The sequence below is a fragment of the Vanellus vanellus genome (genome assembly GCF_965231255.1).
Source record: "Vanellus vanellus genome assembly, chromosome: 5".
NCBI lineage: Eukaryota > Metazoa > Chordata > Aves > Charadriiformes > Charadriidae > Vanellus > Vanellus vanellus.
Window position 1 is genome coordinate 14,761,247 of NC_138910.1, and position 14,779 is coordinate 14,776,025.

The 14,779-nt window shown below is 37.9% G+C and overlaps 1 protein-coding gene across 1 annotated transcript; it reads left to right on the top strand.

Annotated features, from left to right (window-relative positions):
* Nucleotides 1-7,607: 7,607 nt before the first annotated feature.
* On the top strand, nucleotides 7,608-14,779 carry LOC309672040 (uncharacterized protein; the record flags this gene model as incomplete). Its single annotated transcript, XM_082483445.1, has 7 exons — nucleotides 7,608-7,707; nucleotides 8,478-8,557; nucleotides 9,356-9,484; nucleotides 10,993-11,039; nucleotides 12,532-12,652; nucleotides 13,562-13,748; nucleotides 14,089-14,779. The coding sequence occupies exons 3-7, from the start codon at nucleotides 9,463-9,465 to the stop codon at nucleotides 14,777-14,779; spliced, it is 1,068 nt and encodes a 355-aa protein (XP_082339571.1). The 5' UTR covers nucleotides 7,608-7,707; nucleotides 8,478-8,557; nucleotides 9,356-9,462.

The window sequence follows — 14,779 nt, forward strand, 5'->3', positions numbered from 1 at the left end:
CTGCAGTGACAGTTTACAGTCAGGTTGTCTATCCCAGTTATATGGTAAGGCCACAACAGAGAATGAGCTCCTGACATGCCTATGGATGGGGTCAGCAACGTGACCTTAAATAAGATTTGAAAGCAGATTAGAATTTTGTATTAAATATGCTACTAAGGACCAAAAATAAGTAAAACCCATATTCACTCACATTGATTATCAGCATAAACTTTTGATCAGGCATGGCGGGTGCACTGGATTTCTATGTCCATAATGTGCTGTTCTTGTGCCCCCTACAGATGTGTTTTTCAGGAAGGTCTTTCTCAGAAACTTCATTAAAAATTGGGTTGCAGTCAAATGATTAATTGCAGTTCTGGAAGTCATTATTAACAGATTACCTTGGGAGATATACCACTCAAAACTATATATTCTTTTTTTTGTTGTTGTTAAATGAAAAAGCCCCACTTTTCTTTAAAAAAGGTCTCAAACAACAAAAACACTACCAAATCCCAAACAACTAAAATTTAAATTTACTAAGGAAAATAAGCCGTGAAAGTAAGGTAATATAGACCTATTTATTCTTTGTCTGTACCACAAGACTTACTTCAATGCAGAGGCAAAGGTGATTTCCTGATTCGTGTACTAGAAACATATAAAGATGTAACAATCCCAGAAATACTATAAGTACTGAATTTCTTTTTTTCCAGAATCCCTCCCCACCACTACATTTGGGAAATAGATTAAATATTTACTGTATTACCCCAAACCAAGTTGTATTTGTTTACTTAAAAATGAGAAATATACCTAGCACATAGAAAATACAACTGGATATATTTATACTTCTTTATTTAATAAATTCTTATATTTATTACTACTTAAGAACTCTCTTTATAATAGAGATCAAGTAGTGCTGCATAGCAATAAACATAAAGGCTTTATTTTCTGGGCAAAAGCTTCTAAAAAAACCAGAAGAGAATATATTAATAATGTCAATATTCAAATTTAATTTTGCAGTTATATGCAAACATATAAATTTATTTTGAAATTGTGAAATTAGAGCTTTAATATTAATGTGATCTGAATTAAAGAAATGCGATACCTTACCTGCAGAGCTCCAGAAACAGGCAGACAGCTGTTCACAAGGAATGATTCGTGATCCTCTGTGTTGCAGTAAAGGTGCCAATGCCCTCAGTGGTCTAGGACTGCACACTCTGGAAGCAGTAGTTAAATATATAGGTTTGCAGTGTATATAAACTGTAATTATACATGACCGTTTTAGAAGAGTTACCTCCTTTGAAATACCTGTTCACTACAAAAAGCATTCTGAAGCACTGAAATATAACAGTGTTAATGTATAATACTACTACTTTAAACCTCTTAAAATTCGAATAAGTTAATCAACATAAAAGCCTTTTAGATTTTCTTTAAATTTGCAGGATGTCCGCTCTAAGCTTTATAAAGGCAACAAGGGTGTTATTGTTTTACTTGAAAGTACCTGTCATTTTTCTGGACCCTGAAATCAGGATGGAGCCATGTCCCGTGCTTTGATTCGTCATTTTAAGAATCCTCTTTCTGTCCTTCAGCTTTCCCCTGTAAGAACAAACACTATTTTCCATCTGCTTCCTTTTGTCTTGACTACTTCAGATGTAAGGTCAGTCATGTAGTAACTGCATGTTTTACAACACGTAGCAAAACAGGGCCCTTATTTCAATTCAGAATTCTAATAATACAGAAATATTACAGATACCCTACATTCCTAGAGCCATTCTGGTCTTTCAGGTTGAAGTTCTGAAACTGAGCATCTCTGAGAATTAGCTCTTGTATTTTGAAAAAAAACCAAACCAAACCAAAACAAAACAAAAAAAAACCATCCCAGAAACAGTTCATAATAACTTGAATTTGAGAAATAATAAAACAGCAAACCTGAGGCTACTAAAATTTATGACACATACTAAAGCATTGCAAGTAAACACAATATACTGAAAAAAAGCCATGCCCTCTAAACTATTCTAAACGAAGTGGTTTTGTTTTTAAAACTTTGTAACTGCCTTGCAAGTCTTCAGTCAAAGTTTCCTCCTTATTCATGGAGGCGGTCCCACTGGAACAGGCATTACAACAAAACCACCACTAAACCAAAGGTTTCTAAGATAAGTAGAATTAGGAATGTTATTATTTTTGAAGAGCAGTAAAACATCAAATTGCCTAATAAGAAAAGACAGTGTTCTGCATGGAAAGGTTCAAGGGTTGGTTCAGAAAACTGGGTCATCAGCAAAAAGAAAAAAAGGGGGAACAAAAAAAGATTTCCTATTTTTTTACCCCAATATGAGTGGTTTCGTATCTTGTTATATTTCAAAAGGCTCAATCCTTTCAAATCTGAAACTTTTCTGAGTATATTGAAAGCAGATGGAAATGAATTGGGCGACCAAGGTAGAAAAAAGCTTTAATGAAGATATATTTAAATAATACTTTAAATAAATAAATCATTTGTCTGAGAAACCACATCTAATAGAAATATAAAGAATTATATAATGAACATACAAACTACATTTCCTGAAGTAATTCCTGCCTTTCTACATTTCCTGAATTATTTGTATTATGAAACAGTAGCGTGGCGCCATTAATTGATAAGCACTGTGCTATAGTTACCATGCTAATTGCAGCTTTTTAGGTCCTCATCTCACAGCTCCTCCAGCCGTTTAACAATTGGGATTGATTGCACAGGAGCTATTTTTAGAATGAAATGGCAGAAGAGTTTGGAGAGCAGCAGCCATTTTTTTTGTGTGCTACAGCTGTTTTGGGAAAAAAAAAAAAAAAAAGTTGGATAAAAATGTTCTGAGTTGTCTTTCGGGGTATTTTTTTTTGAAATTCTGCTGAAGTTAGAGCTTCCTATTGGATAATTGATCTTGCTTGTACGAAGTTGAAGCTGAGGTCAGTGTTGCATGACACAGAGGATATTGCTCAGTGACACTGTTCTTAGAACAGTAGCAGTTTTTCTTTGGAAACAGGACTGTTAAGGTAGATGGTACATGAACTTCGGTGAGTCTGGTTCTAGAGAAAGGCAATGCAGGAGTCAAGTTTGTAGTTTAAAATACCAGTGATGAAAGGCAAGATTCAAGATTAACTTTGAAGGTGTTTTTTTTTTTTTTTCCCAACTCTAAAAACGAAGCCGTTTGTTAACTGATCTGTTTAAGTGATTGACTGCAGGTTTGCTTCCAAGAATGCTTTATGCTGAGAGAGTAAATGGCCATGATTCAAAAGGGTCAGTTGATGCTCAGAAGGTGTGACTGGGAGGAGACACCCATTCAGTTAATCCCAGATTGGCCTTTTGTTATCCCATCCTGCTCGCCTGCTTTACAGAGTTCAGCTAGGGTAGATAAACAAGTGGACAGGATTTTGTTGCTAATCTAATGTATGAAATCAGGGCTGTCTTCTTCTCTGAATGTTTGTGGAGGCAAGATTTGTAGGAACAATAACAAAGAGAAGTAGGTAGGAAGAAGAATAACCAGTTTTATAGCTGGGGAAAAAAAAAAACCAAAACAAAACTCAAGGGGACAAGCCCATTTTACCTTTGTAAAGTATTAATAGCAGACATCTATCACTTTTTTCACATTAAATTATATCAATAGTAGTAATACCTTGCTACTGTCACACAGCACTGCATCAGCAAATTTGAAGTGTTTTACTAAGGAGGCGTCTTTGTCCCCATTTGGCTGTGGAAGTAAATAGATCAATTGGTCACAGTTACACAAAAGCTTTGGCAGAGTTATGAAGAGAATCTGTGTTTCATGACTTCAGCTGCTTTTCTCTTTTCAATGGCATGCCATAAAGTATTCTGGATTTACACACCTATAATGCTACTACTTCATAGCTGCTAATTCCCCTGGAAAAGAGAAACACACACCTTCGTAAATGCTGCCAATCTTGTATTCTTTTGGACAAACTGAATATACTTCAGTTTTCTGCAGTAATAGCTTACAGTACTGGTTTACATAAAAAAAAAGATTAATACAGTTTGAATAGCTAGTCTTGCCAGAATATGCTGCAAGAGATTCTCTAGCATTTTTTTGTCACTAAATCTAATTCCAGTCTTACAAATGGTAAATTTTGGAGATAAATTGAGTGATAAATTAAATTAGATATACGCACCTCATATTAGTATGAAATATATATAAGTATGAAATAGGAAGGTATCTTATTTAGCTTGTTTTACTGTAATTTTTGTTTTTCCTTAAATTATGTGCAACTCCACCTGGACTTCTCTGTAAGCAGCTGAGGAGAGGGATGCAGTAAGGATTCATCTTGTAAACACTTCCTGGGCTCACTTCCTATGGAAATAAATAGCTATAAGTACAAATTTCAGGTATCGTGAAAATACAGACTTACACCTTTTGCAAATAGAATGTTTAATATCTGAAGCATCTCACTGTAGCATGTTGTCTCATTGTAGTTATTTTTATTTCAGGAACTGAAGTAACAGTTAAGCTGTTTATATTTGTAAAGGCTGTGTCCTAACTTCCAATATGTTTAACAGAGAGAGGTCAGCAATACCAGAGAGATACTAGGCTATAGTTCACTTGGTATTTTTAGGACAGTAGCAATGGCAATACCCCAGAAAATACAAGGACCTGGGATAATACACATTCTACAAAAAGTGCTTTATACCATGCATGGTACTGGCCCTGGTCAGCTGGGCTTTCTGTCACCAGCTCAGCACAAGCTTGATGGAGCCAATCTGATTTTAAAGAGAGCTGAGTAAGTAGCAGTCTTCATTTTTTACCAGTATAGGAGGCTACTGCTAGTCTGGCCTTGAGCTAGCTCTTGAAGTGCTTGAAGGCATCTACGCCTGAGCTAGCTCTGCAGACTCAGCTCCAGAGTATCAGCATCTCTAGATCACTCCAGATACTCTACCTGCTTAAATAGTAGTTTAAGGTGTAAAGGCCTTCTTTCCTCCCAGATTTTACATTGGCACCTTGCTGATGGGTACTTCCTACGGCAGGGGCCATGTGGGAATGGCCACTATATGCAGCGCAGGAGGCTGTGAACTGGAGTGACTGAGTTTTGGATTCACACCTTGCCTCTACACCTGGTGGAGCAGCAAACAGGAGCAGTCACTTTGCAGCCGATCCACCAGGGCTCATCTGCGAGAGCCTTGAAGGAGGACATGGTGTGAAGGGACAATGAGGACCCTCGTTGTTCATGGGTGGGGGAAATGATAGCTTGTGAATTTGCCTAGGACAAATCCAGGCTTTCCAAAACAAGGCAATCCTTAACACAGGAGAAAAACCTTTGAAGAACAGGGTATGCGTTTGTGCTGCTTCATAGAGAAACCTCTCCAAACAAGGGGTGTTGGCACAGAGGCAGAATACTGAAAACTCGGGGAAACAAAAATGTTGCTTCCGGTGTAGCAGTGAAACAGAAGACATGTAGGATTCTGAGATAAAAATCAAAAGGAAGGCTTATTATAGAAGTACATAGAAAAATTATTAAATAAAGGGCTATGTAGCTGGCCACTATTACTCAGGATATTTATGGACATACAAACTGATTTTACAGAAATCTTTTATAATAACTTTTTTCTTCTGTAGTTAACTGCTCATTCATCCTTGAATCTAAGAGAACATTGGTCTTTCCTTTTTATAACACGGAAACTTTTGATAGCAATCTAGATACTTTGTAGTATGTCTGTACATCCCCCCTTATCCTGTAATCAGATGTGCACAGGGTGAACAGTGCTTAGGTTGACCTTCACTGGCATATATATGGCTAAATACAGTTTTACACAATGAATTTCAAGGCACAGTTCGTATGTCTTAAGTTACATGGTGGCAATGCATATAGTAAAAATACCCGCATGTAGATCTGAGGGGAAGCCTTCGTTAGTCTAAACTGGTCATTGCCATATTTCTAAGTAACTGTTCTGGCCCAAAGAACGTTTTAATTACCATTTGCAGGAAACAATTTACATTTCAGACTTTACCTGGAAGTGGTTTCTGATCTGACAGCAGCATTGCTGCTTTTATGCAATGTCATTGTGAATTAACCTGGGAGAGCAAAAGGTTTACTCTGAGGCATCTCTCTAAGGCATCTCTCTAAGACGACAGCCTTTGAGTACTGCACAGTGGCTACTTTGAAAAATGCGCTTGGCACACACAGGCTGAAGACCCCGATGCACTAAGCTGGAAGCTGGTGGATGGCCCCAGTGCCTGTCTACGCTGCTGCTTGTGATATAAAATGACCAGGCTTTGTAAGAGCTTTCTTGCTCTCATCCCATTTCTGACGAGATGGAGTGAAAATTTCCAGCCTTGTCACTGCTTTGCTCAGCAAGGCCACGGGCAGCAACTGTAATGAAAGTTCACTGTGGATGTAAATGGTTTTATTGCTGTACATCCAGGGCAAATTTGGTATGTCTGCTTTTTTTTTTTTTTTAAATTAGAAATAATTGGGTCGAGTAGGCATAGGTTTATCACATTTATCTTGGAAATAGTCTCAAGTCAAAAGAATTGATTTGTTGCATGATCATATTGTTGAGCTGAGAGTTACATGACTTTATCTGCTGGGATGCTAAATACATGCATACTTAAACCAGTGAAGTTAGGTGTGGAAAGCACTGTAACTGTGGAAGAACAGGCATTACTTTGCAGTACCGAAGAGTTAACCGTGTACCCATACTGAGAGATTGTTACCTACCAATTTCCATCCTAGTCCTCAATACGGCTGGAATCTGGCTTTCACTGAAACAGTCTTGGAATTGGGAGAATTTGTCACTTCATTTGGTAACCTGTGTCACCTCAGACACGTTACCAACACGAATCCCAGAATTTGGCCTAATTACTGATTTATTAATTTTTTTATAGTGCTTCATAAGACATTCTACTTCAAAACACTAGCCATCATATATTTTAAAGAAGATTAATAGAGGAATGTTGTTCCTGGTACTTCTGTCTTCACAGAACACAGTGACATCTTGTGGCAAGTGAAGGGATAGTGTCATTTTTTACAGATGCATCCTAATTTCAGCTTGTTTACAGATGAAAGTAAATAGATTCTAGACAACTGCTAATGCATTACTTTCATCTGTAATATTCACTCTTTCAGAATTTTGTTATAAGTACAGGGGTTTTTAAAGCATTTTTTCATAGTGAAAAAGACCAAGCCTTGGTTTCTACCATATTGCAAATGTAAAGTATTGCAGTATTCCCACTTCAGCTCACCAACGTTCTTTGGAAAACTTTCAGCTCCAGGAACGTTCCTGTCCCAGTCTCGCTGATATAAGACTCGGAGAGTCAGCATTGCAAATACTTTACTTGAGTTAGTGTATTATTATAGATGGCCAAAATTGTCGGGTCGGTTTTGATGAGAATGAAAACACAGTAACATTTTATCATAAGGCAAAGACTTCTCTTTTTTTCCTATCTTCTTTATATTTTCCTTTTTTTTAAACATGAAACTATTTTGTCTTTTTACAGACCGAGCAGGGTTTAAGCCCTGTCCCCGATGTTTTGGGACCCTCCCCTGACATGGCTGTCCTTTGCAGTTGATATTTGGATACAATCCTAATTGTCAGCATGAAAGGAAAAACCGCACACTGTGATTGGAAATCTGCATCCCAAAAGAAGCCCACTCCCTGCGATCGATATAAACACGCTTGTGTTATTTGCAAAGGATTTGTTTATCTCTATGGCGGGCGGAACACCACCAGTCTTAGGGATTTTTGGCGATACAATATAGGTAAGTTTGCCCCTTCACTTGTATGTCAGGATTAAAGAGATTCTACATCCAGTCATCATGAAATTGGGGATACTCTGTAGTTAACAGATTATCTCCATTTAAAGTCTCTCCATCAGCAGGATGATGGATAAACTGTATTTTGTTCATTGGGCAAATGGTGTGTGTTTGTTCCTGTTGTAGGTGTCCCAGAAAGTTTACATTTCAGTTCAGTTTTGTTTATTTTAATTTTTTTTTACCAGAAATACTGAGTCATTTAAAATATCCTAATTCTAGCAAGGGATATCAAAGACATAGCTTTACATGGCAATAGTTTATGCACATAAAAGTGCACTAAGGGAACACATTAATACAATACCTTGTAAGATTGTATTAATAATACACTATCAAATATGAAACTGTATTTTTTGACTGAATGTATGCTGTTCCCTGTTTAATTCTTGTTACTGGAATAAAATAGAAAATTGTGCTGGGGCTCATGCTTATGGAATAGTTGTGTTTTGATGTAAGTAACAGTATAGCACTAAAATAAAAGCAGTAACGAGATCAATTACCATTACATTTAAGTTTGCTAAATAGAAAAATGCACATATTTAATTTCAAGGGAAGTGCCTCAGTCTTCTGAACTAACAAAGAGGAAAGATGACAAAATGCTTCATTTTCCCCCATTGACTCTGGCAGTGCAGCCAATTCAAAGTTGATCTTTTCACCTTTTCCCTAATGTTCCCCTGTGTTGAGTGCCTGGCTGTCTTAACTGCAACTTTGGTTTGTAGTGAAAAGTGAATGGGAAATGCTGGATTGCTTCAGAGATGGTCCAGAAGAACTGGAAGAACATTCAATGGTGGCTTATAAGGTAGTAGACCAAGATTTATGTTGTCCATATCCTAACATTTTATTTCCTACTATACAATGAAATAAAATGCCATAGATTGTAATGTACTGACGTGCTATACCCAGAAAACACTTTTATGTAAGTGCAATTCTGGATGTAGTTGTACCAATGTTTTGGAATCTTTCTGAATAAAGTGACAGTATTTTAGCTTTGCAGCAGTGTGCATCTCCCTGATTCCCACAGTCAATGCTCAGTATGTAATAGTAATACAAAATAAAGACCTTGGCAACACATTCTTTGACTTAGTTGTAACAGTTCCTCTGAATTCATTTGCATGATAAGCTACAGCATAAAAACATTCAGTTAAGAACTTGTATAGAAGAGGGACAGGGAAGTGAAGGCAAATCAGAATTACAGCTTTGCCTGTGAGGGGAAAGCAGAATTCAGGATATCAGGAGCTGTGATGCAATGAAATCTTTCTACAAACATGGATAATTTAATATTACCTGAGCAACGGCTCTGAGAGCTCCAGATCTGCATCCCTCAAGCTATCCCAGATTGATGAGGAAGCGAGTGGATCTGGAATGTTACCCTGTTAAAATAGCACAACGTTCATCAGGGTTTCCTACTGGAAGAGGATAAAGACATGATTAAAAGTTGGTGGATTTTTGTGATTGCCTCTTGATTTGTTAATAGATCACCATATGCATTATTGTTAATTATATTTTGTTAATGGCAGCCTTTTCATTCAAGAATTGTTTTAAAAATATTTATGCTGTATGCCTACCTGTAAGTGACAAATATTTTTGCATTTCACAGGGTACCCTGTATATTTTTGGTGGGATGGTGGATTCTGCTTTCACGCAAGCAAAAACTCCTCTCTGGATATACGACATTGGTATGATACACAATAGCCAGTCTCTTCCATGGGACATTCCAAGTCCATAGGTACTAATAAATAGTAAGAACCAAACTGTTTTTTGCTGCTTGTAACATAGCCTTCCCTAGGCTTTCCAAGACGTAACATGTGTAAAACTGTGTGCATATTTTCCCCCTAAAATTAGGCTGTTAAGCTATCAAAGAGTCAGCTTTTACTTTAATTAGAAAGTATTTTACAGCAAAGTTTTATGTATTTTAAGGTCTCAGAATTTCCACTACCCCCCAAGTTTACTATTTTATCATAAAACCCAATAATTATTACATATAATATTTAAAGTTTTTTCCTTATGTTACATACATTTTTAAAACCAAGCTTTCTGTTTTATTATGGAAGAAAGTAGATCAGTAAAGTATATCTCATTTTGTATTTTTACTGAAGAAATACATAAGCTGGCAACAGCAATGATAGAACTAGGAAAAAAATGTATAATTAAATAAGAAGGTGGGAAATTAATCAGCATTTCATAACACAGTTTGTTTTTTTTTTCCTAATAACAAACATTTGGGATCTCTTAAGTATGCATTCTAATAAAAGCAGTGCAACATCTGAATTTAATAGCAATGTCATACACTATATAGTCTCCTTTTGGAAATACTATGTATAGTAATGGCTGCTTATTTTGATGACAGATGGAGAAGAGAGAGAGAGAGATTTCTTTTTGAGCTAGTAAATCCTGTGGCAAGACCAAGATTTAAGTTTACTGGCCTCTTTTGCCCGTGTCTTAAGGCACCGTGTAGCCTTAAAGACATGGGTGCTGTTTTAATCCTTTCTTCGTTTTCCACCATTTGTCTGAAATACTTACCTGCTGAAAGAACAGAGATCCTCAGATAGAATATATTTCATAGGAGAAAGCATCTTATTACTCATAGTATTTATCAGTGAAAATTGGGAATGAGTTATTCTAAATTTGTTGTGTGTCTAGTTTTTTCATGGTCATTATTTAAAATCTTTCCTGGCAAGTATAGCTTTTATTAATGTAAGTTTGCATTGCTTTCTCATTCTACTTCTGATGCTGGGTATCTGATATTTCTGCTCCTTCATGGTGATCATAGATCAGTGATTTTTGACTGTTATTTGAGGACTACTTTTAAGGGATCTGTGAAAAGGAACAAGAAAGATAAGGCTATTGTCATAAGGTTTACATAATAAATAGAATGAGCCTACATCCATCGGTAAATCTGGGGATTCTGCAAATGCTGGGGATTCTGGAAAATGCTGAAAATCACAAATTATTTCTGCATTGTGAAATTTAGCCATAGGAAACAGGAAATACAGCATGGTATCTCTGTGATTCAATATCAGATAAGGATACAGGAAAACTATTTAAACTATGTCTCCTGTAAATCCCTTGGCACTGCTGTCTTAGTGGGAAGCGGATTTCTTCATCCTTGTCAGTGGAAAACACCAGGATGAGACTTACTTGAAAATTAGATCTGTAACTTGAAAAATTAATGTTGGAGGAGTGTCCTCTTGTGGTCTGGGATATAAACTGCGCTTTATTAAAACAATCCCCTAGATTCTGCAAGATGGACAGAGTGCCGTAACGTACCAGCAGAGACTGAGGTAAGGAGCCAGGAAGTGGTGAATGTGTGAATCAAATGCCTGTTGCTTTGTTGATTAAACAGATTGCTTTGAAATATGTTCCCCCAAACAGTTCCAATCTTATCTCTTCAGAGACATGTGGCTATACTTTGTTTCTTTGCGCTTTCAATAACTAAGGCTTTTTCCTTTGTTAAAGCACTGTTTAAAAATAGTGCTTTTAAAGTTTAAGTCCTATATAAGAAGTTGTCCTCTCCTCTACATAAGAAGTTGTCCTCTCCTCTACTGTTGCTTCTGTTTTTCTGAAAACCTTATCAAGAAAACTAATTTTAAATGGAATATTGCAACCATACATGAAGTCTGTGCTTTTAAAACCAGCATCGTGAAAACAGAGTAGCAGTTACACTAATGAATTTTGAAGAATGAAGTGCTGCAGCATTTTTCATTTCTTCAGTCTGAACATGTAGACTCACCAAGATACTGCCACTTCTAAATGAAACCTCAGCGGATGCTGTCTTGGTCTTATGACATTGGTTTTGTATCACTACATGGGAAGAATGACTCAATTTTTGCTATTGAAACTTCATCCTCGCAATGTTACTACATTGTGAAACGGCACCAAAAAATTGTTAAGATGCGCCATAGTTCCTGCTGTGGTTAGCTGTGCTTGGTGGAGGAGTCAGGAGAAAGTTTGGGACTGCAGGGTCATTTGTAGGGTTGGGGGGGGTATATGGTTGATGAAATTTTGTTTATGTACAACAAATACGATGAAATTATGTATCAACTCCTTCTTACATATAGAAGTAAATGGTTTCATGTAATTATCCTAAACTGAATATAGAGAACGTGGCACCCCCCACCAAAAAAAAAAAAAGGTCTTTTTGAGAAGAAACGAAACAACCAAAGAAGAACAAAAGACCAAACCCAAACACATGCCTTGTATTTTTTTTCAGCTTTAGCTGGGCCTCCCCAGGTTTGGGTCCTCGAGTCTCAGCAGCACTGAAAACTGCTGCGGACCCAGTAGGAACCATCTTGTTTCCTGCTGAGGATCTGGGCATAGCCTAGGACTTATGGTGGGGCAAATCCACACCAAGCAAAATGAGTGAGAGTTACTCTGGGGACTAAAGCTTCCTCAGTGTGGAGAGGCTGTGCTTGATGGTGGAAAGGGCTACAGCCCCCCTTATAGTCCCAAGAGTAGCGCAACGTATTTACAACATGTCCTGAAACTATGCTTAGCGGTAGTTGTGAAAGCGCTGCTCCTGATGTGAGTGCAGAGAGGGGGAGGCTGTAGACATAGGATATTGTGGCAGACTTTAAAAGGGAGGGTTGCTTTGAGAATGGTTTGTATTTGCATCCATACAAGTCTTCAGTGGTGGGTTTATTCTGTGCCTGCAAAGAAGTTCAACACAACCCAGAGCTGTGGTGTTCATTACTTGGGAACATTCCCAAGATAGAAATTGCTACTGATACAACTTGATCTGTTAACAGTTTTTGTCTTATTATTAAACTGTTTCAGAGCTCAGCACCAACTAACAGAAAAGGTCACAGTGCAGTTGTGTACCATTCCACCATGTGCATCTACGGGGGATACTTTGGCATCAGAGGCATTTCACAGGAGTTTTGGACTTTCCATTTTGGTAAGCTAAAAAGCACGGTAAAGTTTTGATCCGGTGTAAAAGGATGCCTGCTGCAGGAAAGCATGGCTCGCTCTGTTAAGAAAATTCTTATCAGTAGAAACGCTGTAAGTTAGTTTTGGCTTATGTTTGGCAGCAGTTAATTATGAAATCTGTCAATTAAATTAATACCCAGCTGAAATGAGTTAGACTGTATTATACTGGAAGAAGTTTTGCAGTATTTGCCAGTTTTAGAGCTGAAAATCAGGGAGAACGTTTTGTTCACTATTCACTAAGTTCTTCAAGGATTACCAAAAACTTTCAGATGCAGCAGAGACCCTGACTTCAGCCTATTAATTTTGAATCTCAGATCTAGAACTGACCATGGGGAGGCCAAATGTGACAGGAGATGGTTTCATTAGCGTAATCATCACTAATCTGGCGGTTGCAAGCCAGATGATTCCCAGAGACTTCCTAAATGGATAACTTTTGTGATCTGGTGGCCATTCAGTCGCTATTTTGAAATGAATGATGGGTTTATCTCATCCTTCGTTCCCTCACGGGGAGAATAAGCACAGACATTAATGAAGGAATGTTTTGTTGACTGATTTTTCCCTCTCACAGCCAGGAAATTATCTTTCCATGTCAGAGTTAATGAATTAGCAAAGCCATAGGAAAAACTGCTCTGTAAATAAAATTTCCATGGCATCTGTCATACAGCATCTGACATTTTCATTAAAAGTTTATTTCAAAACTGATTTTTAAATGCATTTTTTCAGTGTCAGAATTTAAGCTATTACAACTTGCATTATCATAAGCTTAGAGCAGAAACCCTTATTCTCCAACAGAATAGTTGCTTTGTTCTGGAAATAAATCCTTTCTGAAATGCTAGGGTAAATTTGGTACGTCTATAAGTTAATATTTTGCTTTCAGATACAAGAAAATGGTTGTGTGTTTCCACCCCATCTCACAATACCGGCCCAGGACCTCGCCACGGCCATTCAGCAGTGGTTTATCAGACAGGCATGTACCTCTTCGGAGGACTGATGGGGCTGAGTGAGCAGAAGGACTTGTGGAAGTGGGACTTTGTAAGCAGCAGCTGGTCCAACATCAGAACGAGGTAAACTATACTATTTGTTACACTAAATTAACACAGAAAGAGAGAATTAGTCTTACCATTTGATACTGCGTGCAGGCAGAGAGAGAGATGTTGCCCTTTTGGCAATTGTAGGACCTGTTCAGATCAAGACATAGTACTGCTGCCATCCCTGGGGCTCCAGTTGGCTTTGCTTGGAAGAAGCTGTTGGCAACACGTTGATGCAGCTGTCAGCAGTGAAATTTTGATGTCCCAGTGCAGCTGTTCAGCAGTCATTCTCTTGAGTCAAAAGAAAAATAGAGGCTAAAATCAGTGTTAGTTTCTTGTTTGTCTCCCCTTAACCACTGGTTTCTCTTACATTTAGCCAAGGACCTCCTCCAGTGGTAGGTCATGCTTCAATAGTCTTCAAAGACTCTATGCTGATTTTTGGTGGAGGGATTTCCAATTCCTGTCCTAATGATGACCTCTGGAAGTATCATTTCCATACACAGACATGGAAGAAGCTAAGTAGTACTACAAAGGCAAACTTTTCTCCTAAAATGTATCACTGCATCTTAGGAATTGGTGTTGATTTCCAAACTACCTCAGATTTCACTAATACGTTCTCCAGCCACTGGAAGAGTAAGCAGAAGAACCATCACCAGCTGGTGACCATCCCGAAGCACACTCGCTTTTGCAACTACTTCCGTCAACAGCCTGTGTACCGAGCGTTCAGCAATGAGGAAAGCAACGCAATTGAAATGAAAACCTTTAGCTTGCCTCTGGCGCCAGGGGGCTTTTGTGCATTTCAAACCACTTTAGAAGCAGAACTAGACCCAAACAGAGCAACAGGCATTTTGTCAAAGGACGAGTCTCTCCGTCTGCTTGTCTCTTCAGAAAAAGAGAGTTTCGCTACTGCTCAGATTGTGGGAAAAGAGGAGGGAACTGACTGTCAGCACGCGACCGCAGCGGATGAAGTTAGCAGTGATACCAATGTGCTGCTGCTCATTGGGGGCAAACCTTTGTCCAGCTTCTCGGAGATCTCATTCTGGCAAATGGAGTTTGATAGCTTGTGA